Source organism: Molothrus ater, chromosome 28 (genome assembly GCF_012460135.2).
Source record: "Molothrus ater isolate BHLD 08-10-18 breed brown headed cowbird chromosome 28, BPBGC_Mater_1.1, whole genome shotgun sequence".
Taxonomy (NCBI): domain Eukaryota; kingdom Metazoa; phylum Chordata; class Aves; order Passeriformes; family Icteridae; genus Molothrus; species Molothrus ater.
The window spans coordinates 5,161,256-5,183,006 of record NC_050505.2 but is presented as its reverse complement, the minus strand read 5'-3'; the positions used below and the strand labels follow the sequence as shown (position 1 = coordinate 5,183,006).

The 21,751-nt window shown below is 64.6% G+C and overlaps 5 protein-coding genes across 8 annotated transcripts; 3 read left to right on the top strand and 2 right to left on the bottom strand.

Moving 5' to 3' along the window:
• Positions 1-12: 12 nt before the first annotated feature.
• GPAT2 (glycerol-3-phosphate acyltransferase 2, mitochondrial) lies at positions 13-7,068 on the top strand. 4 transcript variants are annotated; one of them, XM_054517477.1, is made up of 22 exons: positions 13-363; positions 1,047-1,104; positions 1,603-1,719; positions 1,796-1,869; positions 2,010-2,120; positions 2,238-2,366; positions 3,040-3,139; positions 3,212-3,345; positions 3,808-3,907; positions 3,982-4,188; positions 4,402-4,503; positions 4,706-4,791; positions 4,886-4,980; positions 5,080-5,150; positions 5,260-5,488; positions 5,826-5,974; positions 6,057-6,134; positions 6,216-6,341; positions 6,418-6,538; positions 6,639-6,689; positions 6,792-6,847; positions 6,924-7,068. In XM_054517477.1, exons 2-22 carry the CDS (start codon positions 1,090-1,092, stop codon positions 7,038-7,040), a joined length of 2,268 nt encoding a protein of 755 aa, XP_054373452.1. In that variant the 5' UTR covers positions 13-363; positions 1,047-1,089; the 3' UTR covers positions 7,041-7,068. The 4 variants fall into 4 exon arrangements, with proteins under 4 accessions (XP_054373452.1, XP_054373453.1, XP_036252472.1 ...); XM_054517478.1 differs by having other exon boundaries at positions 13-470; positions 6,487-6,538; XM_036396579.2 differs by having other exon boundaries at positions 13-470.
• On the bottom strand, positions 7,065-9,413 carry LOC118695161 (fumarylacetoacetate hydrolase domain-containing protein 2-like). The gene is made up of 8 exons (XM_036396582.2): positions 9,390-9,413; positions 8,665-8,846; positions 8,039-8,255; positions 7,899-7,958; positions 7,666-7,828; positions 7,422-7,530; positions 7,267-7,354; positions 7,065-7,187 (listed from the first exon to the last, which is right to left on the bottom strand). The coding sequence occupies exons 2-8, from the start codon at positions 8,841-8,843 to the stop codon at positions 7,125-7,127; spliced, it is 879 nt and encodes a 292-aa protein (XP_036252475.1). The 5' UTR covers positions 8,844-8,846; positions 9,390-9,413; the 3' UTR covers positions 7,065-7,124.
• A 592-nt stretch (positions 9,414-10,005) lies between these two features.
• On the bottom strand, positions 10,006-12,887 carry LOC118695163 (calsenilin-like). The gene is made up of 8 exons (XM_036396584.1): positions 12,728-12,887; positions 11,676-11,800; positions 11,529-11,598; positions 11,365-11,435; positions 11,040-11,147; positions 10,866-10,961; positions 10,713-10,775; positions 10,006-10,425 (listed from the first exon to the last, which is right to left on the bottom strand). The coding sequence occupies exons 1-8, from the start codon at positions 12,828-12,830 to the stop codon at positions 10,378-10,380; spliced, it is 684 nt and encodes a 227-aa protein (XP_036252477.1). The 5' UTR covers positions 12,831-12,887; the 3' UTR covers positions 10,006-10,377.
• Positions 12,888-13,783: 896 nt separating this feature from the next.
• LOC118695162 (cytochrome c oxidase subunit 5B, mitochondrial) lies at positions 13,784-15,345 on the top strand. The gene is made up of 4 exons (XM_036396583.2): positions 13,784-13,917; positions 14,020-14,093; positions 14,592-14,691; positions 15,059-15,345. The coding sequence occupies exons 1-4, from the start codon at positions 13,824-13,826 to the stop codon at positions 15,169-15,171; spliced, it is 381 nt and encodes a 126-aa protein (XP_036252476.1). The 5' UTR covers positions 13,784-13,823; the 3' UTR covers positions 15,172-15,345.
• Positions 15,346-16,703: 1,358 nt separating this feature from the next.
• Positions 16,704-18,261, top strand: PURB (purine rich element binding protein B). Its single transcript, XM_036396580.1, has one exon. The coding sequence runs from the start codon at positions 16,704-16,706 to the stop codon at positions 17,706-17,708; it is 1,005 nt and encodes a 334-aa protein (XP_036252473.1). The 3' UTR covers positions 17,709-18,261.
• The last annotated feature ends 3,490 nt before the right edge of the window (positions 18,262-21,751 follow it).

Here is a 21,751-nt window from a genome sequence, read left to right as displayed (position 1 = left end):
GCCGTCTTGCACCTGTGGGAACACATTTGGGAGTGGTGTCTGAGATCTGGGATAAGAGGGGGATAGGAAAGACGAGAGAAAAGGGAAAAAGGATGGCATAAAAGGAGAATAAAAGCAAAGAGACAAGAAAAAAAGGAGGGAAAACCAAGAAAGAAATAGAAAGGACAAGGAAAAAAGGAGAAAGAATAAGGTGAGGAAAAAGACAAGAAGAAGAAGGGAAAGAGGCTCCACCACCCTTTTCCTAGTCTGTTTATTGTTTGTTTGCCTTTTTCCTCTTTTCTTTCCCCCCCCCTCCTTTCTCTTTTTCCTTTCTCCCTTTTCCAGGGGTGGTCCCGGAGGTGCGAGGCCCCCGCCCCTCCACAGGTGAACCGGGGCCGTCTTGGCCTTTCCAGGCCGCTGCACGCCGTGGGTTCGGAGCCGTGGGACGGACAGAGCTGGGGACGGGACGGGCCGGGGCTGGTGGCCCTGAGGTGGTGGCGACCGGCCCTGGGGGGACCGGGACCGGGACCGGGACCGGGACCGGGACCGGGACGGGCCGGGAGCGGCGGCGGGGCTGGCGCGGTGTCCGCAGCGCTGCTGGGGAGCCCCCGGGGCTGTGCTGGGGAGCCCCCCGGGGCCGTGCTGGGGCCGGGGCTGTCCCGGGCCGGGGGCTGTCCCGGGCCGGTTCCGCCGGGGCCGGGCCCGGTTCCGGCCGGGCCGCCCGGGGGCGGAGCGGGGCCGGGCCGGAGCGCGGGGCCTGCGGTGAGCGGGGCCGGGGCCGTGACCCCCAAAGGCTGTGGGGGCGGTGGGGCCGAGACCCCCGGGCAGAGCCCCCCGGGCTGGGCAGGGCGGGCCGTGGGGCCGAGGCCAGGGCGGGCCGGGGCCACCCCGAGGGGCTGCGGGGCCTGTGCGGGGAAGCTGCCCCCACACCTGGGCCTGGCGGGCCGTGAGGGTGGGCAGGGGCAAATCCTGAAATCCTGCTGGGGATGTGGGGGGTGAGGGCTCAGTGTGGGGTGTGTAACCCCTCAAACACCCCCAATTCCATAGGAATTTGTTTGTGTCTGTAGGATTTTCCCAGGACCTCGAGCAGACCCAGGACCTCGAGCAGCCATGACACCCCCCAGGGTATGTGAGACCACACTCTGTGCCACCATCCTGCCCCTCATGAATCCCCTCCAAATCATACCACGGTCTCCTCATTTTCCCCTTCTTTTTTTTAGGAAATAAAATTTGTTAGCCCCACCCCTCAGAAAGGGAAGGGGGATCCCGATTTGGGGGCCAAGGAATTGGAACCCCGGTGTTCCAGGGTACCCCCAGATCCCACTGAGCGCCCTCAGGCCCATATTTCCCAGATGATCCCACTGGATCTGTGTCTCTGAGAGAGGGAAAACGCAGTGCCCTCCCTTTGAGGTGCTGATCCCCCAGAACCAGATTAATTCCCCTGCATCCAGGTTGATCCAGGTCCACACAGTCACCAAAAAGTGCCACCAGCTTGTCCCAGCTAAAATTCCTTTATTCCTTGCCATAACTGAAACCCCCCCACATCACAAGCATGTTTTGGGGTGTATCCCCCCACATTTGGCATTCCCAGGTGCCCTTTCCCATTTTCCTTCCCCTGCTCAGATCCAGACGTGGCTCAGCCCCTTGTGCCCAAAGCTGGACGTGTTCGTCCCCTTCCTGGGCAAGTACCACCGGCCGGTTTCGGGGCGCTGCTGCCAGACCTGCACCCCCAGGAGCTGGGTAGGAGAGTTAGTTTGGGGTCCCAGGGCGCCGGGGGTCTGCCCCTGCAGGGGTTTATTCCTGTTTTTCCTGCCAGGATGGATTCTACCCCAAGGACCTGGCCCCTCTGGGGTTCCGCGACGCCAGCCGCCTGACGGAGGCAGACACGCGGTGAGCAGCGAGGAGCTCTGTGCAGAACACTCCTGCTCAAACACTTTTTCCCCCACGTTTCACCAGAACTGAGCTCGTTAATCAGTTTTGGGAGGCTGGGGGGGCTCTGATCCCAGGATGTCACCGTGTGTCCCCTCCAGGTTCCGGGGCTGGCTGGTCAGGAGGGTCTGTGGCTTCCTCGCAGCCTGGGAGTGGGAAATTCCAGCGGAGAGCCCCGGGGAGCTCCTGGAGCGGATCTGCAGCAGCAGGAGGTGGGTGGGGGGCAGCTGGGGCCGCCCCCCAGTCCTGGGGATCCTTTGGAGCCCAGCGAGGCTCCCTGCGCCCCAACACGTGGGTGCTGGGTGCTCCCCCTGCCCTACTCTCCCCAGGGTGCAGGATGCTGCCTCCAGCCCCGAGCCTGGCTCCAGAGGGGATGAGGGATCCCAGCGGTGCTGCAGGGAGGAGATCCGCCAGATCCTGGGGGAAATCCAGGCCCCACTGTCCCCCCTGCTGCTGAGGTCAGGGGACATTCTCTGGGGGATGGAGACGGATCCTTTTTGGGGGTATTCTGAGATTTTGGGGGGCTGCACATGGATCCCTTGGGGGGTTTCCTGGAATCCTTTTTGGGGGTATTCTGGGGGGATGCACCTGGATCCATTGGGTGGCTTCCCAGGATCCTTCTGGGGGATATGCTGGCATATTTCAGGAGATATTTTGGGATCCTTTGGCTGGCTGCCCTCAGGGTCCTCTCTAGCTCCTGGGGCCATTCCCCTGGTTCCTTCTGAGGAGCTGGAGTGGAAAAATCCAAACCTCACAGGAGGGATGGAAGCAGAGAAAACTTTCCTTTTCCTTTTCCCTTTCCCATCCCATCAGTGACAACTGGGAATCCGGGGCTTCATTGCCTGTCTGATCCAGTGGGAATAAAGAGTACTTTTGAGCTGTTAAAGGGCAGGGATAAGGAGTATTCCTGGGAATAAGGAATTCCTCATGGAATAAGAGCATTTGGGGATCCCAAAGTGGGACAGGAAGATGGAGGGAATGCAGGATTCCCAGTGGCAGCTCTGGTTGCCAATGGAAAGGACGATGTCTCATCACACACAGCCTTTCACGTGTGATAAAAGTGGGAATTTTGAGCAGGGATTTTGGGGGTTTGGGACCCAGCAGAGTTCCTCATTGCCATTCTTCCCTCAGGCTGTGCCACTGGCTGCTCCCCAAGCTCCTGACCCGTGTGTTCCTGAGCGTGCAGCTGCACCGGGGGCAGCTGGAGATGGTGCTGCAAGCTGCCAGGACGGTAGGGAGCCCTGGCCGGGCCCTCCCTGCCCCTGGAACGCCAGGAATTCACCCCAGGATGCCTCCCTTGCAGCCCGAGGTGCCGCTGGTGTTCCTGTGCAGCCACCAGTCCCCGCTGGACGGGCCCCTGCTGTCCTTCCTCCTGCTGTCCCAGGGCGTGGGGCTGCCCAGGGTGGCCGTGAGCACCAGGACCAGCCCTCGCCTGAGGTAAGGCAGCACCAGGGATGCTCCCCGAGGATCCAGGGCCGTGCAGGGGTGCCCACGGTGTCCTTCTGTGACCGTGTTCACAGGGGTTCTTGGAGTGGGGAAGAGACGAGGATCTGACTCCATGTTTCAGAAGGCTGATTTATTATTTTATGATATATATTACATTAAAACTATACTAAAAGAATAGAAGAAAATGTTTAATCAGAAGGCTAGCTAAGAATAGAATAGAAAAAGAATGATAAAGGTTTCTGGCTCGGCTCTCTGTCCGAGCCAGCTGGGCTGTGATTGGCTATTAATTAGAAACAACCCCATGAGACCAATCCCAGATGCACCTGTTGCATTCCACAGCAGCAGATAATCAACGTTTACATTTTGTTCCTGAGGCCTCTCAGCTTCTCAGGATGAAAAATCCTAAGGAAAGATGTTTCATAAAAGATGTCTGCGACCTCCTTCCCTCGCCAGGTCCCTGCTCCAACGCCTGGGAGGGATTTTCCTGCCTTCAGGAATGGCCCCGACATGGAGTGACCGGGATGAGGGGCTCCCCGGGGCCGTGCTGGATGCGGTAGGTGCTGAAAAATCCCTCTGGAGCGCTCGGGGAGGTGCTGGCAGCCCCCAGCACCCGCAGTGTCTCCCCAGTACGTGCAGGAGGTGCTGCGGAGCCGCCAGCCCCTGGTGCTGTTCCTGGAGGAGCCGTCGGCGCTGCTGCGGCTGGCGGAGCCCGCCCGGCGCTGGCTGCTCCGCCTGCTGCGGGCGCTGCGGGACGGGGCCGTGCCCGACGCGCTGCTGGTCCCGGTGGGAATCGCCTACGACGTGGCTCCGGGCGGGCTGGAGCGGGCTGGAGCGGTGAGAGGGGCTCAGGGGGTCAGCAGCGCTCCCCCAGATCCCTGGCACTGCCCCCGGGGATCAGCGCTCCCCAGAACCGCTGGGAAACGCTGCTCCCCTCAATCCCTGGGGAGATCTCCAGGGAGAGGCATAGCCCAATCTCTGGGGGCGGCATCCCTGGGGAGGGGCATCCCCCCAGTGTGCCACTAACCCCTGGATGCCCTGTCCTGGCAGCCCCTGGGGCTGGGCTCGTGTCTCAGGGCGGCGTTCCAGGCCCTGCGCTGCCAGCACCGTGGCTGTGCCCAGGTGGATTTCTCTCAGCCCTTCTCCTTACGGGTACGCCAGCTGTGGATCCACCCCCTGCATCCACCCTGCCCTGGGAGACCCTTCCTGCAGTGTTGCTGGGCTTTGGGCTGTCTGGGGGGATCTGGAATCCATCCTGGGGATGTCTGTGCTCCTCCCAGCCCTGGGGATCCAGGGTGAGCTCCTGGTGCTGAGGGCTGTGAGCACCCACAGGCTCCTTCATCCCCATCCCCAGGAATTTGTGGACAACAACCTGGTGGGGCCCATCCTCACAGGGAGTCCCCCGGAGCAGCTGCTGCTTCCCACCATCCTGGGCAGGGGGTGAGGAGCTGAGCCCCTTGGGGGGCAGCATTCCCCTTTCCCCTGGGATCTCTGCCCTGGCCCTCTCCTCACCCCTCTCATCCCAACTTCCCAGCCCACCGGATGTGAGGAGCGTGGGGAATTCGGGTCCCACTTTGGGGACCGAAGAGGAGATTTTGGTGATGGCGCTGGGGCTGCATGCACTGAGCGGTGAGGGGGGGTCCCTGCATCCCTCGGGATGGCATTCCCTGCTGGGAATGGGGGGGAGGTAAATCCCCCCTGGATAACGAGGGCCTCTCCCCACTGCAGATTCCAGAGCCTGCTCTGCTGTCACAGCCGTGGGAATCACCGCAGCGCTGCTGCTGCACAGGCACCAGGAGGTGGGAGGAGGGTTTGGGTTCCACCCTCCTGCTCTCAGAGCAGCATTCCCAGTGGGAATCCCCCTCAGAGCAGCATTCCCAGTGGGAATCCCCTCTCCCGTGTCCCCAGGTGCTGCTGCTGCCCAGGCTGATGCTGGATTTCTCGGAGCTGCTGGAGCAGCTGCTGCTGCGGGGCCGGGCCGTGAGCTTCTCGGGGCAGCTGCGGGTGCTGCTGGGGCACAGCCTGCGCCTGCTGCAGCCCCTGCAGCCCCTGCAGCCCCCCCAGGCCTCGGCCCGGGCACGGCTGGGATGGCTGGCAGGGGGGGTCCGGCACCAGCTGGCCGGGGAGGCCGTGGGCGGTGAGTGGGGACACCGGGAGTGGGGACAGGTGGCACCAGGGGGGCTCTGGGAGTGGGTGACACCGGGAAGGGGTGATGGCTGCAGTCTGGAGAACACCCAGGGGTGTTGTTTATGTTGTCAGTGACACTGGGATTTGGGACAGCAGAGATCGGTGATGCCAGGGGGATTGGGGACATTGGGGATTCAGTGCCACCAGGGTAAGGGGCACTGGGGAAATTGGGTGTGCAGGGCATTATTGACACTGGGGAGTGGGGCTGGGGGGGTTGGGGATGCCACAGGTCAGGGACACTGGGGTGTTCGGTGACTCTAGGACTGGTGACAGCCCTGTCCCCTCAGCCTGTGCCATCCGTGCCCTGCTGCTGGAGATGCTGCCCATCCTGGGGCCGCCCTCCAGCCTCACCAGGATCATGCTGAGCCGGGACGAGCTGCTCCACAAGATCCTGGAGCTGCTGCAGCTGCTGCCCCCCACCCTGCTGGGGCTCCAGGTGGGGACACGGGGCTGGCCTGTCACCCCCAGCCCTGCTGGGGACACGAGGCTGGCCTGTCACCCCTGTGCTGTGTCCCCAGCCCTGCCGGCCTCCTGACTGCCACAGCCTGGACATCCTGGACAAGCTCATCCTTGGGGGGCTGCTGGAGGAGGAGGAGGTGGGTGACCCCCCCCAGGGCCTCTCCTGGGGCTCAGGGGCAGGGTGGCAGCCAGGGGAGGTGGCACTGCTGTCCCCACAGGCGGAGGGGGAGCGCTGGGGCTGTGACGTGGCCCCGCGGCGCCTCGGGCAGGGGCAGTTCCTGGGCTTCTTCACGGATGACAGCGACAGTGACAGCGAGCATGGCGTCCCCAAGCAGTGCTACAAGGTATGGGGGTCCCCCGCTGCCCCCCGGGCTGGGGGGAGGGCGGTGTCCCCCAAACCTGGCCGTGTACCCCCCGCAGCTCCGCGAGCCCCAGGGCTTCCCCGGCTTCCTCCTCTTCCTCTGCCGCCTGCTGAGTCCCGTCCTGCAGACCTACGGCCGGGCTGTGGAGTTCCTGCAGAGACCCCCCTGGCCCCAGCCCGGTAGGACCCCCCAGCCTGGGCAACCCCCTGGGACTCCCTGGGACACTGAGGCACGGCTGCAGCCCCCAGAGGGGCGTCTGACGCCTCCTCCCCACTGCAGAGCAGGACTGCGTGGAGGCACTGCTGGAATTCCTGGCCGAGGATGAGGATGGTGAGTCAAGGGGAGGGGTCTTGCTTTAGTGACCTCCGAGGCAGGCTCGGGGTCCTTGAGAGGTGGCATTTGGGGGTTCCCTGGGGATGTCTCTCCCTGCAGGGCATCCCGACAGGAGCCTGGCCCTGAGCTCCCTGCAGAGTTTCAAGGACATGGGGGTAAGCACAGCTCCCCCAGCACCCCGACATTTTGCTGCCCCCTCCCTCCCCTCCTGACCTCCCTGTGCCCCCCCAGGTGCTGGAGGAGCTGCAGACCCCCATGGGACCCACCCTGCAGCTCTCCCAGCCTTTCCAGTCCGCTTCCAACCGGGAGAAGCTGGCAGCCTTCATCCAGCAGTTCACCCAGCTGTAGCCCCCAGACTCATAAACACAGAGAGCAATGGCTCGTGGATTTATTGACCTGGGGGGAAGGGGGGTCCTGGGCTCCTCTCCACCTTCACACCACCCTGTTGCAGATGGCGCCCAGCTCCTCAATCTCACACTGCACCTCGTCACCGGGCTGCAAGGGGGGGACACGGTGGCACTTGTCCCTGCTGGGGTCCCCCGTGTCCCCCCCCCGAGCCCCCATTTCCCCTCACCTTCAGGAAAACGGGCGGTTTCCTAAAGACCCCCACTCCCGCGGGGGTCCCCGTCAGCAGGACATCCCCAGGGACCAGTGTCACAAACCTGGGGGCACAGGGGGTGTCAGCCACGGCCCCCGGGGCTCTGGGGGTCCCCAGGCCCCCGTTCCTACCGGGACACCCAGGCCACGAGGGCGGGCACCCCGAAGATGAGGCGCTGGGTGTTGCTGTCCTGCATGCGCTGCCCGTTGACGCTGCAGCGGATCCAGAGGTTGTGCACATCTGCAGGTGACACGGGGGACATGGGGACAGTGCCACCGTGCCCCCACCGCGCGGGGGAAACGCGGGGGAGCGGGGAGCACAGGGCTGTGCTGGCTGAGAAAGGGCCACGGCCCCGTCCCTGTGTCCCTGTCGCACCTGGCACCGCCTCCCTGGTGACAATGGCCGGCCCCAGGGGACAGAAGGTGTCGAAGGTTTTCCCAAGCAGCCACTGCCGCCCGTTGCGCCTCATCTGCCAGTCCCGGGCGCTCACGTCGTTGGCCACCGTGAAGCCCAGCACGTGCTCCAGGGCCACCGACTCCTGGGGACAGCAGGGACGGTCACAGGGGAAAGGCCCGGGGAGCCCCGAGGTGGGGAGGGGCTGGGAGTACCTCGATGTGCCGCCCCCTCTTCCCGATGACGGCAGCCAGCTCCACCTCCCAGTCGAGCTCCTGCGGGGACAGAGGGGCTGGGAGGGCCATGCCGGGGGCTGTCCCCGTTGGGGGACACCGGGGGACACCGGGGTACCCACGCTGGTGTCCTGGGGGTGCACGATGTCATCGAAGGGCCCGGCGATGGCGCTGGGGAACTTGCTGAAGATGAGGGGCTCCCTGGGGACCTTGGCCGCCTGCTCCTGGCAGTGGTCGTGGTAGTTGAGCCCCACGCAGATCACCTTCTGGGGGTCCCCGACGGGGGCCAGCAGCCGCGCAGCGCCCCGGGGCACGCGGTGCTGCCCCGACTGCAGCGCCCTGCGGGGACACAGCCAAACGGGGACGTCTGGGGCACCCCTGATCGGGGGACGCGCTTTGGGGGTCTTCAGGCGGGTCAGCTGTGTTTTAGGGACTCTCCTTTTGGACCCACTCCTTGGGGTCGGGCTCTCCTGGAAGTCACACATCATGGGGGTCACCCAGGGTTTGGAATTCCCACCTTTTTGGGGGGCCAGCTGTTGGGGGTGACCCACTTTGGGGTCATCCAAAGCAGCAGGCATCCATGAGGAAACCCCCCCGGTTTTGGGGCTCCCTCTCTTTTGGGGGCTCCCCCACCGCTGGGGGGGGAGCTGGCTTTTGCAGCACCCACATTTGGGGATCGCCCACCTTCTTTGGGGTCACCTTTGGGGGTCCCCCACCTTCTCTGGAGGTCCCCGTTGGCCTCACGCACCTCCGGGCGAGCTCCAGCCCGCGGGGGCCGATCTCCAGGAATTCCCGCATGGACCGGGGCAGCTCCGGCTCCGCCGCGCTCAGATCCACCAGGTCCCCCCCGGGCGCCTCCTCCAGCCCGAGCCGGGGCCCCCCGCCCGCGGCGCCCCGGAACCGCACCAGGCGCAGCGCCCCGCGCATCTCCTGCGGCACCGGGCCCGGGATGGATCCCCCTCCCCGGGGTGAATCCCCCTCCCCGGGGATCCCCAGGACCCCCGCAGCCCCGGGGATGCGCTCCCGGTCCCCCCAGCCCCGATTCCCTCAATCCCAGGGATCCCCCTGCTTCTGCCCAAACCCGGACCCGGGGAACCCTCCCCGTTCCTCACCCACTCAGTCCGATCCCAAGGGATTCTCCACAATGACCCCACAATGACCCCACAATGACCCCACAATGCCCCCAGTCCCGAGTCCCGCACAGCCCCGATCCCGGGGATCCCCAAAATTTATCCCGCACAGCTCCGATCCCGGGAATGCCCCCGACCCAGGAGATATCGCCCCCGAATCCCACAGAGCCCCGAACCAGGCGATAACCCCCCCCATTCCCGCACAGCCCCGATCCCGGGAATGCCCCCGTTCCGAGGGATCCCCACATTTATCCCACAGAACCCCGATCCCGGGGATCCCCCCCCGTTCGCGGGCATTTTCCCGTTTTTAGGGACCCCCCCGATCCCGGGGGGTCTCACACACCGCTCCTCCCCCGCTCCGCCAGGGGGCGCTGCGGGCCCCGCCCCGTCACGTGTCACGTCACATGATGCCCCACCCCTGAAGGACGCCACTCCGAGACCACGCCCCCTTCAGGCCGCCCAATGGGATGGATCAGGGGGCGGGGCCTTGTTTTCAATGAGAGCCAATGAGAGGAGAGGGCTGGGGGGCGGGGCCGCGGGAACGGGGATGGGAACGGGAACGGGAATGGGAACGAGAACGGGAACAGGACCGGGAATGGGAATGAGAATGAGAGAGGGGACTGGAATGGGAACGAGACTGGGAAAGGGACTGGGAACGGGGAATGGGAACGGGAACGGGAAGGGGAGAGGGAACAGGACTGGGAACGGGACCGGGACTGGGAACGGACCTGGGAATGGGACCCAGAATGGGTCTGGGAGAGGCACGGGAGCTGGGACTGGGACTGGTAGCCGGACAGGGACTGGAACGGGACTGGGACCAGAACAGGGGTAGGGACAGGGACTGGGAACGGGAGAGGGGACCAGGGCACGGGCAGGGCCCGAGAGCAGGACAGGGACCACCGGGACACCGCACGTCCCTCTCATCCCCCTTGATTCCGTTTCACCCCTAAATCGTCACTGTTTGGTTTATTTATAAAATCCCCTCTCCCCACGCTGCTGGGGAGCAGGGGCTGTGCTTTGGGTCGGTGTCTGGGGGCTCCATCTCACGGCTGCCATGTGGACACCCCCACACCCGGGCTCCCATCTCGAGGGTCCCCAAGTCCCTGGGGTGGGGTTTGTGCTGTCCCTGCACCGCCAAGGGGGGGGGGGGGGTCCGTGTCGAGGGGGGCTCAGCCCCACAGAATGGGGGGGGTGGCAGTGCCGTGCCCAGGGGGCTGTGGTGGCAACGTCGTCCTTGTCCTTGTCCTGTCCCGTCTCTGGGAGCCACATGCTGGACTTCTCCTGCCTCTGGTTGGTCTGAAACAGCAGAAAACCTCCGGGGGGAGCAGGGTCTAGAGCACGCTGTGGAAGATCTGCATGGAGCTCATGATGTCCTTGTCCTGGGGAGGAGAGAGCAGAGACCCCACGGCCCCCTCCTGAGCCCCTTTTGCTATCTCCCTCCTGTCCCCTCCTGTCCCCTCCTGTCCCAGCATCCCACACTTCCCATCCCAACCCTCCTGCCTCCCCAAATCCTTCTCCCAGCCCCAAATCCCACGCCTCTCCTCCCATCCCTCCTCTCCTGTCCCACTCCCACCATGTCCCCCTCTCTCCTGATGCCCCCAGCGCGTCATTCCGGGACAGAACGAGGATGAGGAGGATGAGGATGGTGCCCCCCAGAGCCCCTCACCTCCTGGCAGGTGGCCAGGAACTCCTCGAAGGTCACCACGCCGTCCCCGTTCCTGTCCATCTTCTGCAAGGGAGCGGCCGGGGCTCAGCGGGGCGGGGCGGCCCCGGGGGTGGCCTTGGGGACACTTTGGGGACACTTTGGGGCCAGTCTCACCTGGAAGAAGAGCTCCACGTGCTGTGCGGGCGCGCTGTGCCCCGGGGCGGGCTGGCCCATCATGGCATAGATGGACTTCATGATCTCCAGCATGTCCTGGGGGGGACACAGGGCGCTGGCAGCCCCCGCCCGCCTGTCCCCACCCCGCCACCCCCCGCTGTCCCCCAGTGTCACCTCCTTGCTGACGTAGCCGTCCTTGTTCACGTCGTAGAGGTCGAACGTCCACCTCAGCTTCTGCTGCTCCGTGCCCCGCAGCAGCACCGAGAGCCCCACGGCGAAATCCTGCCCGGGGAGCGGCGGGAGGGACCCTCACCCACCCTCACCCCGGCCCCGCCGCTGCCCCATCGATCCCGGGCCGCCCCGGGGATTGCAGCCCTATTGATCCCGTTATTTTTACCCGGCCACAGCCGGGAGGGGAGAGGAGGAGGAGGAGGAGGAAGAGGGGGAGGATGTGATGAATCACGGTGCTGGCACGGCCGTTCCCCCCCGGAATTCCCACCTGGAAGCACAGAGCCCCGTTGCGGTCGGCGTCGAAGGCGTCGAACAAGAAGTGCGCGTAGGAGCTGGCGTCTGCGGGACCGGACCGTGACTCCCGGTACCGCTCCCGGTACCGCTCCCGGTACTGCCCCGGCCCCCCCGGGGGCTGCGGGACCCCCGACTCACCGCCGTGCGGGAAGAAGCGCGAGTAGATGAGCGTGAAGGTCTCCTCATCCACGAGCCCGCTGGGACACTCCTGCCGGGGCAGCGGCGCCGGTGACCCCGGGAACGCGGGGACCCGCGGGTTTGGGGGGCGCGGTACCCCCGACTCACGTTCTTGAAGCCTCGGTAGAGGGACTGGAGCTCGGTCTTGGTGAACTTGGTGCGGGCCAGGAGCTGCTCCAGCCCCTCGGGCGGGTGCCGGGCCGTCGGCAGCTCCACGTCGGGATCGCCGCTGTCTGCGGAGGGAGACCCGGGGCAAAGACCCCTCTTAGGGACCCCCCTGCACCCCAAACCCTCCCAGGACAAAGACCCCCTTAGAGACCCCCTTAGGGACCCCCTTAGAGACCCCCCCTGCACCCCAAACCCTCCCGCACCGCCCCAAATCCGCGGCCCCGCAGCCCCGGAGCTCCCGGGTGCCCCCGAGGGCCGCGGGTGTCGCGTCCCGGGGCTTTCCCCGCACTCCCGGGGCTCCGAACGTTCCCGAGCCGCCTCTTGGCCGCCGCCGCTCCCGCCCGGCCCGGCGCAAGGTAATTAATAAATGATGCTTCATTAATAATTCCAGCCCGGGAAGCCCCTGCGGGGCCGTTCAGCAATTTTGGGATGGGTTTGGGAGCCCCGAACGTTCCCTGGCGCTGTCAGAGGGGGGGGAACCCCCAGCTCGGGCTGTGAGGGGGTTTCGGGGGACCTGGGGGGCATTGGGGGTCCCTGTGTCCCATCTCAGGGGGTTTTGGGGTCACTGTGAGGACATGACCCCCACCTCGGGGGCCTTGTTGGGGTCAGCGCCAGCTCAGAGCCCTCCCGGCCCTCCTTGGGAAGGTTTGGGGGTCACTGGGGGTCCCCATTGCCCGTTCCTGGGGGTTAATGGGGCAGAGGAGGGCTCTAGAGTGGGGGTCCCCATCCTGGTTCTTTTGGGTGGGGGTCCCCATTCCCGGGTGTTTTGGGGATGCTCCGGGGGTCCCCCCAGGCCGTGGCACTTCAGGGGGAGTTTGGGGTCTCTGTCCACTCCCCCCCAGCCCCAAATCCTCATCCTTTTCCTCCAAACCCTCCCGAGGGGACCCCAGACCGCAAACCTGGCTCTGCTCCGGGAGGTCACCGGGCACTGGGGCTGAGCCCTCATTAATTCATTAATTAGCGTTAATTGGGGCTCGGGGGTTGGGGGGTACCTTCGGCAGAGATGGGCTCCAGGATGCCGAACTGCTTGAGCACGGCGATGAAGAGGAGGATGACCACGGCCACGGCGCACAGCTCCATGCCCTGGATGCCCATGGCCCCGGGGGGCACCGGGGGCACCGGGGGTCCCCCCAACCCTGCGGGGCTCCTGCGGCAGCGCGGGGCGGGTGCTGCCCGTGCCCGCCGGCCCGTCCTCCCCTCCCCTCCTCTCCTCCTCCTCCTCCTCCTCCTCCTCCTCCCCTGGCACCCTGCCCCCCCCCCCCCCCCCGCGGTTTTTTGCGCTTTCCCACAAAAGTTTGGGGTTTCTGTGGGGCGGGGGTCCAGGGGCGCTCCCCCCGCTTCCCGCAGCACCCCCGGGCGTTGGGGTCAGCGCCGGGAGGGTCCCGCCGGAGCGGGCCTCGAAACTGGGGGGAAAAAGGTCCTTGAGTGCCCCCCCGGGCCCGGGGGGATCGATGGGATCGATGGGGATGAGTAAGCAGCGAGGGCAGGGGAAACTGAGGCACGGAGGGAGGGCGGCGGGGCTGTCCCCGCTCCCCGCACTGTCCCCACCCCTCGCTGGGTGTCCCGCAGCCCTGGGGACATCGGGCCTGTCCCCTCGGCGTGTCCTTGTCACCTCCAGGGGCTGTCCCTGTCCCCACAGTGTCCCTGTCCCCACACTGTCCCTGTCCCCACATTGTCCCTGTCCCCACAATGTCCCTGTCCCCCCACAGTGTCCCTGTCCCCCCACAGTGTCCCTGTCCCCAGGACTGTCCCGGTCCTCTCGGGGGTCTCCTCTCCCATTCAAAATCTCAGCCCCGCCCCCCGGGACCACCGGGCTCGCACCGGGGGCGGGGCCGCCCAGAGGGGCGGGCCTACAAGAGGGTGTGGCCACCGCGAGGCGGGGCACCACGGGGGCGGAGTCATATACGGGGCGGGGCCACCAGGGAGGCGGGGTAATGCACAGGGGCGGGATCACCCGAAAGGGGCGGGGCTCAGTGTTTGTGGGCGTGGCTCCGGTGCTGCCGCGCCGCTACATCTGGCGCTCCCGCCGTCCCGCCCAACGTCACTTCCGCTTCCGCCCGTGCCGGAAGTGCCGCCAGTCTCGCCGCCATGGCCTCAAGGTTACTGCGGGTGAGCGCGGCCCTGCGGCTCCTGCCCGCGGCCTCCGCCCGCGCCGCGCCCGCCCGCAAGCTCAGCGTGCCCGGTGAGCGGGGACGGGGGAGCGGGGAGCGGGGGGGACAGCGGGGAGGAGCGGGGGGAGCGGGGCGGGGTGCGTGTGCAGCCCCGGTGTGACGGAGCCCCGCAGGGAACCTGGCCAGCGATGAGGAGCAGGCGACCGGGCTGGAGCGGAAGGTGATGGAGGCCATGAACAAGGGGCTGGTGAGTGCCGGGGGAGCGCGGTGGGGCTGGGGCCGGGGTCAGCCGGAGGGCGGGGGTGGCCCGAGGGATGCCGGGGGGCTCCGGGGCGGTTTCGGGGTTCGGCTGCCCTTGGAGGGGCAGAGATTGGCGGATGGGTGTTCTGGGGGGCTCGGCGTGGCGAGGGGCTCGGGTTATTTCAGGGTTCCGATGCCCTTGGCGGGGGTGGGGTCAGAGGGGTCAGCGGTGAGGAGATATGGGGGTCCCGGGGGATTTGGGGGTGCTCGAGGGGTGGCGGGTTCATCTGGGGGGGATGTTCCAGTTTTGGTGTCCTTGGAGGGCTGCAGGGTCTGGGGCTGGGGGTCTCAGATTTGGGGGAGATCAGGCACAGGGGATCTCGGGGTGGAGCTGGGGATGCCAGGTTTGGGGTTCGCGGGGCCAGGCTGCCCTCGGGGGATTTTGCGGTGGTTCTGGGGTGGTTCTGGGGGTCTCACAGCCTGGGGTGCCCTGCCCTGCCCACAGGACCCGTATAGCATGTTCCGGCCCAAGCGCTACGCAGGCACCAAGGAGGATCCCAACCTCGTGCCCTCCGTGTCCAACAAGCGCATCGTGGGCTGTGTCTGTGAGTGCTCCCGGCCCTGTCCGTGTGTTTGTCTGTCCTCGTGTCCGTGTATTTGACCATCCCCGTGTCCATGTGTCTGTCCATCCCAGTGTCTGTGTGTCCATCCTGCCCCTGTGTCTGTCTTTTAACTGTCCATGTGTACATCCCCGTGTCCATGTGTCCATCCTTCCACCCATGCCTTTGCACAGTGTTTGTGTGTCCATTCCTGTTCCTTGTCCGTTTCTGTCCCCTTCTGTTCTTGTGCTCTGTTCCATGCTGTCCTCGTCCCCTGTTCCTCTCCCCTATGCCTGTCCCCGTCCCTCTGTCCCACGCTGTCCCCGTCCCCATGTCCTTGTCTGTGTGTCCCATGCTGTCCCTGTCCCCCCAGGTGAGGAGGACAACAGCTACGTGGTTTGGTTCTGGCTGCACAAGGGCGAGGCCCAGCGCTGCCCCTCCTGCGGCGCCCACTACAAACTCATTCCCCACGAGCTGCCCCACTGAGGGACCCCCAAATGCCCCCAAACTGATCCCCTACTGAGGGCTGGGGGACCCTCAAATGCCCCCAAACTGATCCCCCATGAGCTGCCCCACTGAGGGGCTGGGGGTCCCCCTCCCTCCCCTCCCTGGGTCTCTGTTGGACCCTCCAAATCCCCCCATAAAGAATTTGTGTGGAGAGTCTGGCTGTGTCTGTGCTGGGGGTCTCATTGTGGGTGGCGAGGGGTCCGGGGGGTCTGAGGGGGACACTGTGGCCTAGGGGCAGAATTTGGGGTGGGAGGACCCCGTCTCATTGTCCCTCTGCCCTGGGACTGGGGGGGGACACCGAGTGGGTCCCGTGGTGGCTTTGTCCCCTTTGGGCTCCCAAAGGAGCCCCTGAACACTGAGGGGGCTGGGTGGGTCCCACACCCTCCTGGGAGTCCCACAGCCTCCTGGACAGATCACAGCCTCCTCCCCACACACAGGGACCCCCCCCTCCACCTCCACCCAGGGCCGTTTGTCCCCTCGGACATGTGCTGGCCTGTCCCATGGGTGTCACCCAGGAGGGTCTCAGGGAGCCCATCCTGCCAGGCACCGGAGTCTGCATCTCCTGCAGGGGACTCAGGAGAACCCACCAGGGTCCAGGAGATCCCCAGAGGTTCCCAGGTGGCCTCAGAAGGTCCCCTGAAGGTTCCCAGGTTATCCCCAGAGACCCTGAGTGGTCCCAGGGTGTCCCTTAGGGGTGGCCACGGCCCTGACTCGAGGACTCCCCTTGGGCAGCTCATCCCAACCTGGGATCAGGGGGGGTTCAGGCAGGTTCTGGAGGGTTCTGGCAGGTTCCAGCGGGTTCTGCCATCCAGGCCCAGCTCAAGGCAGAGTTTGGAGTTTGCCCGTCTCCTAAGTGTGGCCCCGGTGCCACTGACCAGCCATGATGTCATCAATGATGTCACGCTGACTGGCCATGACATCATGCACCCCCAGCCTGAGGGGGCGGAGCTCAGAGCCTCTCTGGCCAATGGGAGCTGTGCTGATGGCGAGAGACAGCTGGGGGTGGGGCTTCGGACATCACGGACCAATGGGGACTGCAGGAGGCTGTGACTGACAGCAAGGAAGGGCGGGAATCTGCGCTCAATGAAGGGAGGAGCTGGGGGCGGGGCTTCAGGGACCAATAAGAGGTGCCATTGCTGGAAACTGACAGCCGGGGACGGGGCCCTGGGCCGTATTGGCCAATAGGAGCCAGCGGTGGCCGTGACTGACAGCCGGGCCGCAGAGCGCGGCGTTCAATGGAGGGGAGGGGGCTGCGGGGCGGGGCCCGGGCCCTGCGACCAATGGGAGGCGTGGCCGTGGTGACTGACAGCTGGGGGCGGGACTCGGAGCCATGGAATTGGTGGGGAGGGGGCTTCGGGGCGGGGCCTGGCGGGGGGGCGGAGCTTCGCTGGGGGCGCGCGGGGACGCGGCGGGCGGGGCCCCCGGCGCACGTGACGGCGGCGGTGCGGCGGTGACGTCAGCGGTGTCGCAGCGGGGCCGGAAGCGGGCGGCGCGCGGGGCGGGCGGACAAGATGGCGGACGGGGACAGCGGCAGCGAGCGCGGTGGCGGCGGCGGGTTCGGGACCGCCCGCGGCGGGGCGGGGGGGGCCGGCCCGGCCGCGGGGCCCGGCGGCGGCGGCGCGGCTGGCCCCGAGCAGGAGACGCAGGAGCTGGCGTCCAAGCGTCTGGACATCCAGAACAAGCGCTTCTACCTGGACGTGAAGCAGAACGCCAAGGGCCGCTTCCTCAAGATCGCCGAGGTGGGCGCGGGCGGCTCCAAGAGCCGCCTCACGCTCTCCATGGCCGTGGCCGCCGAGTTCCGCGACTACCTGGGCGACTTCATCGAGCACTACGCGCAGCTGGGCCCGTCCAGCCCCGAGCAGCTGGCCCAGGCCGCGGGGCCGCCGGGCGAGGACGGCGCCGGGCCCCGCCGCGCCCTCAAGAGCGAGTTCCTGGTGCGGGAGAACCGCAAGTACTACCTGGACCTGAAGGAGAACCAGCGCGGGCGCTTCCTGCGCATCCGCCAGACCGTGAACCGCGGCCCCGGCGGCCCGGGGGGGTTCGCGGGAGGCCCCCCCGGGCTGCAGAGCGGCCAGACCATCGCGCTGCCCGCCCAGGGTCTCATCGAGTTCCGCGATGCCCTGGCCAAGCTCATCGACGACTACGGCGGCGAGGAGGACGAGCTGGGCGGCCCCGGCGGCGGCGGCCCGGGCGGCGGCGGGCTCTACGGGGAGCTGCCCGAGGGCACGTCCATCACCGTGGACTCCAAGCGCTTCTTCTTCGACGTGGGCTGCAACAAGTACGGGGTGTTCCTGCGGGTCAGCGAGGTGAAGCCGTCCTACCGCAACGCCATCACCGTCCCCTACAAGGCCTGGGCCAAGTTCGGCGGCGCCTTCTGCCGCTACGCCGAGGAGATGCGCGACATCCAGGAGCGCCAGCGGGACAAGCTCTACGACCGGCGCGCCGGCCCGCCGGGACCCGGCAGCGGCAGCGGCGCCGGTGACGACTCCGACGGCGACGACGTGGACGACGACTGAGCCGATCCCCCCAGCCCTCGACCCCGACGCCGGCCCCCCACCACCCCCCCCGAGCCCCGGGGCGAACGGGTCCCCGATCCCCCCTCCCAGCGACGGGGCAGAGGGGTCCCTGAGCCCCCCTTCCCCCTCCCAGCGACGGGGTGAAGGGGTCCCCAAACCCCCTGGGTCCCCGCTCCCAGCAACGGGACGAAGGGGTCCCCGAGCCCCCCCCGCCAGCAGCGGTGGGGCGCGGGGGTCCCCGAGCCCCCGAGTCCCCCCCTCCTGCCGCCACCGGAGAGAGAGAAACCGGCCCGACCGTGCCGCGGCCCCCCCGGCCCCTCCCCGGCTCCCACCATGGGACCCCCGGACCCCAGGACTCGCTGCTTTGGGGTGGGGCAGGGGGTCACCCGCAGCCCCCTCCCCTCCCGGTGCCCCCCCATCAAAACCAGCACGCGAGGGCCCCGGAGCCGAGCGGCGGCGGCAGCGCCGGGGGCGGGGGGGCAGCGGAGGCACCTTGGACCAACGGCCGTTCCCTCGGCTTGTGATTTTCCCTTCATTTTCCTTTTTTTTTTTTTTTTTCCTTTCCTCCTCTTTCCACTTTTTTTTTTTTTTTTGGGGGGGGGGGTTCTTTTTGGTTTTTTGGGTTTTTTTTTCGGGATTCAAATTCCAGGCGCCCGAACTGGAACCCGCCCGAGCCGGCGGCTCCCTGGCAATTAGGGAAGATTTCCTCGGTTTTGCCGATTTCTGACCGTTTTTCCCCCCCTCCCCGTTTCCCGCCGGGAAGGGGGAGGCGCCGGCACAAAGCACAAGGAAAAACTCGACGGGGCGAACCATCTTCCCCTTCTCTCCAAATAAGGCGCCTCCGGCCCCGTTTCACCAGGACCCGCCGGAATCCGCCCCTTGGCTTCACCCAAATTGGATTTTCCGGCCCCAAATCCGTGGCCACGCCCGGCCCCGGCACCTTGGGGGTGGATTTTGGAGGTTTATTGTTATTTTTTGCCTCCTTTTGTCTTTTTTTGCCCCCCTGGGCCCGGCCCTGGCGCCGCCTGGTCCCTCCAGCCACCTCCTATTAAACACATTTTTCCACTCTCAAATAGTCTTTTTTTTTTTTAAATTCTTTTTCACTCCCTCGGCTCAGTCCTGCCCTGTACAGAATTCCGGTTTTTCACCCCGTTTTCCCATAACTCTGAACTCCATCGCTCTCATTCCAAAGTTTTGCCTCTTCTTCTCCAACGGTTTCACCACTTCTAGGACTTTTTTTTTTTCCTTTTAATCCATTTTTGGGAGCCCAGTCAGCTGCCTCCTTAATTTATTACCACGGATCCGGCATCTCCCTCTCTCCATATTTATTGGGAAGTAGGAACTGCCGCAGACCCCTGGGGGACCCCCACGCCGCTGTCCATCCGTCCGTCTGGCCGGCCCCCGGCCCCATCCCGCCGCTCCCGCTGCCGTCGCTCTTTTTAAAGGGATTTTTAAAGCAAATTTCTTCCGTTTATCCCGTTTTTAAGCCTTCTCCGTCGCAAAGGACCCGGATCCCTCACTCACTCACTCGGGAGCAATAGTCCTTCCTCGATGGCCGATGTGTCCTGTACTGTATTTTGTACCCTCAGGCAGCTCTTTCCGGTGAATTCCTGCTGTATCCACCCATCCTCCTGGTCCTGTGTTCTTTGCCACGGAGAAAAATCCATAAACCACAACGGCGACGACGGATTTGGGGGGAAAAACGCTCCCAGCTCCGCGGGACTCACCGGCATCCAGCTGCGGGACCTCTCCTTTTATTTTTGAAGAGGATGAGATATATATATATATATATATATATATATATAAAAATATATATATATTCCTTTGGGTTTCTTTCTTTTGGCTGAATTGCGGTGATTTAGCCTTATTTCTACTCTGGGAGAGCGGCGGAATCGCTGCCGGCCTGGCCGAGCTCTGGGGAGCTGGCTAGAAATAAATGGAAGAGGAAACAAAAAAAAAGGCAAAACCACCAAAATCCAGTAATAAACCCAAAAAAGCAGCTCCCGGCGTTGGCCCAGGGAGCCTTTCCTGGCCAGAGAAGCGCTGGATCCATGGACACGACCTCCCACAGCTCCATTTGGGTGGGAAGAGCAGAGCACGTCGGGGGAAGACAGCGGAGAAAAACAGCCAAAATGAGCTAAAATAGGGGGAAAAAGGGGATTTGAGGTGCCAGCTGGAGAGAGGGGAGCGGCCATGGGGGAGGGAATCTTGGGGGGCAGTTTTGGGGGTTTTTTTCTCTTGGAGCCCCCCAGGAGGCGTTGGGAGTTTCCCAGGAAAGCTGGGACAACGCCGGCATCTCCCCTGAACCCCCTTCATCTCTGTGTGTATAGACATGGCTGTGTGTACATAGCTCAGATTCGGTTGGGTTTTGGGTTGAATTCTGTAGAAAATGGGCAAATTGTTTTTTTCTCTTTTTTTAATTTTTATTTTTAAACCACAAATAGGGGGAAAATATCCCGAATTCCTGGTACTTCCAGCTTTGCTGCCCCAGAGGGGCTGATGGAGAACACGATGATGGCTGTACAGACAGAATATTGGAAGTCTTGTACAGCGCCCCAAAACCCACTGGAAATTACCCCAAATGGCTGGGTCTGGAGCGGGTGGTGCTTCCAGGGCAAGTTCAGACAGCTTCAGTTCTTTTTGCCCTAAAAAATACATAAGAAAATTCGGATTCTCCTGCCTTGTTTCCAGGCGATTTGGGGGCAGTGGGGGATAGTTTGGGGGGCTACGCCATGGCTCCTCATGTTGGTGACAAAACCAATCCAGCCCCTCATTGGCCTCTCATAAAAAAAGCAAAATGTGGAAAAAAAATCGCAAAAAAACTGGAAAAGATTTTAAAAGAGCAGCTGAGGGAGCACTGGGGGTAGGCAGGGTGGTGCACCATGGAGCTCAGCAGGTATTCCCAGTGTGGGCTCCGTGGATGCTCCCAGATGTTCCTGCAGGGCGAGGCCATCGCCCTCCTCGCCCTCCTCATCCTCGCGGAGCCGGTAGAGCCAGCGTTGCCGGGGCCAAGCCACGCGGAGCCGGGGTTGGGCGTTGGCGGGAGCAGCCAGATCCGGGCGGGACGGCCGGGGAGGAGCACGGCACGGCAGGGCCTGCAGCCCCATCCCACCCCGGGGGCTCTGGCCTCAGAGCAGCGGCCGAGAGCGGCTCCAGCCACGGGGCTGGGACAGCATCGGTGGGGAGAGCACTGCATCCTCCTCCAAGAGCCACGCGCTCCCAGAGTTGGATTCGCTGACAGCTGGGTCCTCCAAGAATTGCATCTTCTGGATCCTCTGAGTGCCCGATCCTCCTTTGAGAGCTGGATCCTTCAAGAACTGGATCCTCCAAGAGCTGGATCCTCTTAGCACCAGATCCTTCTCTGAGTGCTAGATCCTCCTCCGGGAGCCAGATCCTTCTCCAAGTTGGATCCTCCAAGAGCTGGATCCTCTGAGAGTTGGATCCTCCAAACACTAGACCCTCCTCTTTGAGCTGGGGTCTTCTCCAAGCAGCAGATCCTCCTCGGAGAGTTGGATCCCCTGAGAACTGGATCCCATGAATGTTGGGTCCTCCTCCGAGCAGCAGATCCCGGGAGCGCCGCCTCCCTCCCCGAGCGCTCGCCATGACGTCCCTTTGCCGAAAAGAGAAAAAAAAAGAAAGTTTTATTCCTGTTATTTTTTTAATGAAAGAAAAACAAAAACTAAAGCAAACCTGCACTTTAGGCGGCTGGGGGGGCCGGGGCCCCCGTGTCCCTTCCCTGCGGCCGGCGGGGCGGCTCCAGGGGCCGGAGGCAGGTCCTGGGTGTTACCACTAGCGCAGACGAGGCCGACGCGACGAACTCCTCCTGCTCCGAGCACTCCTGACGTAGCAGATTTTTGCAAATGGAGTTTTACAGTCTATATTTAAAGAATTGTATGTTTGTAACAAATAAAGTATGCGGAAAAGTGAATGAAAACCAGCCCGGGCCCGACTCGCTCCTTGGGGGTGCCATGGGGGGCCCTGCAGGGTGGAGCTGGTGGTGAGGGGTGGGGTGGTCACCCTGTGGCATTGCAGGGACATGCAGG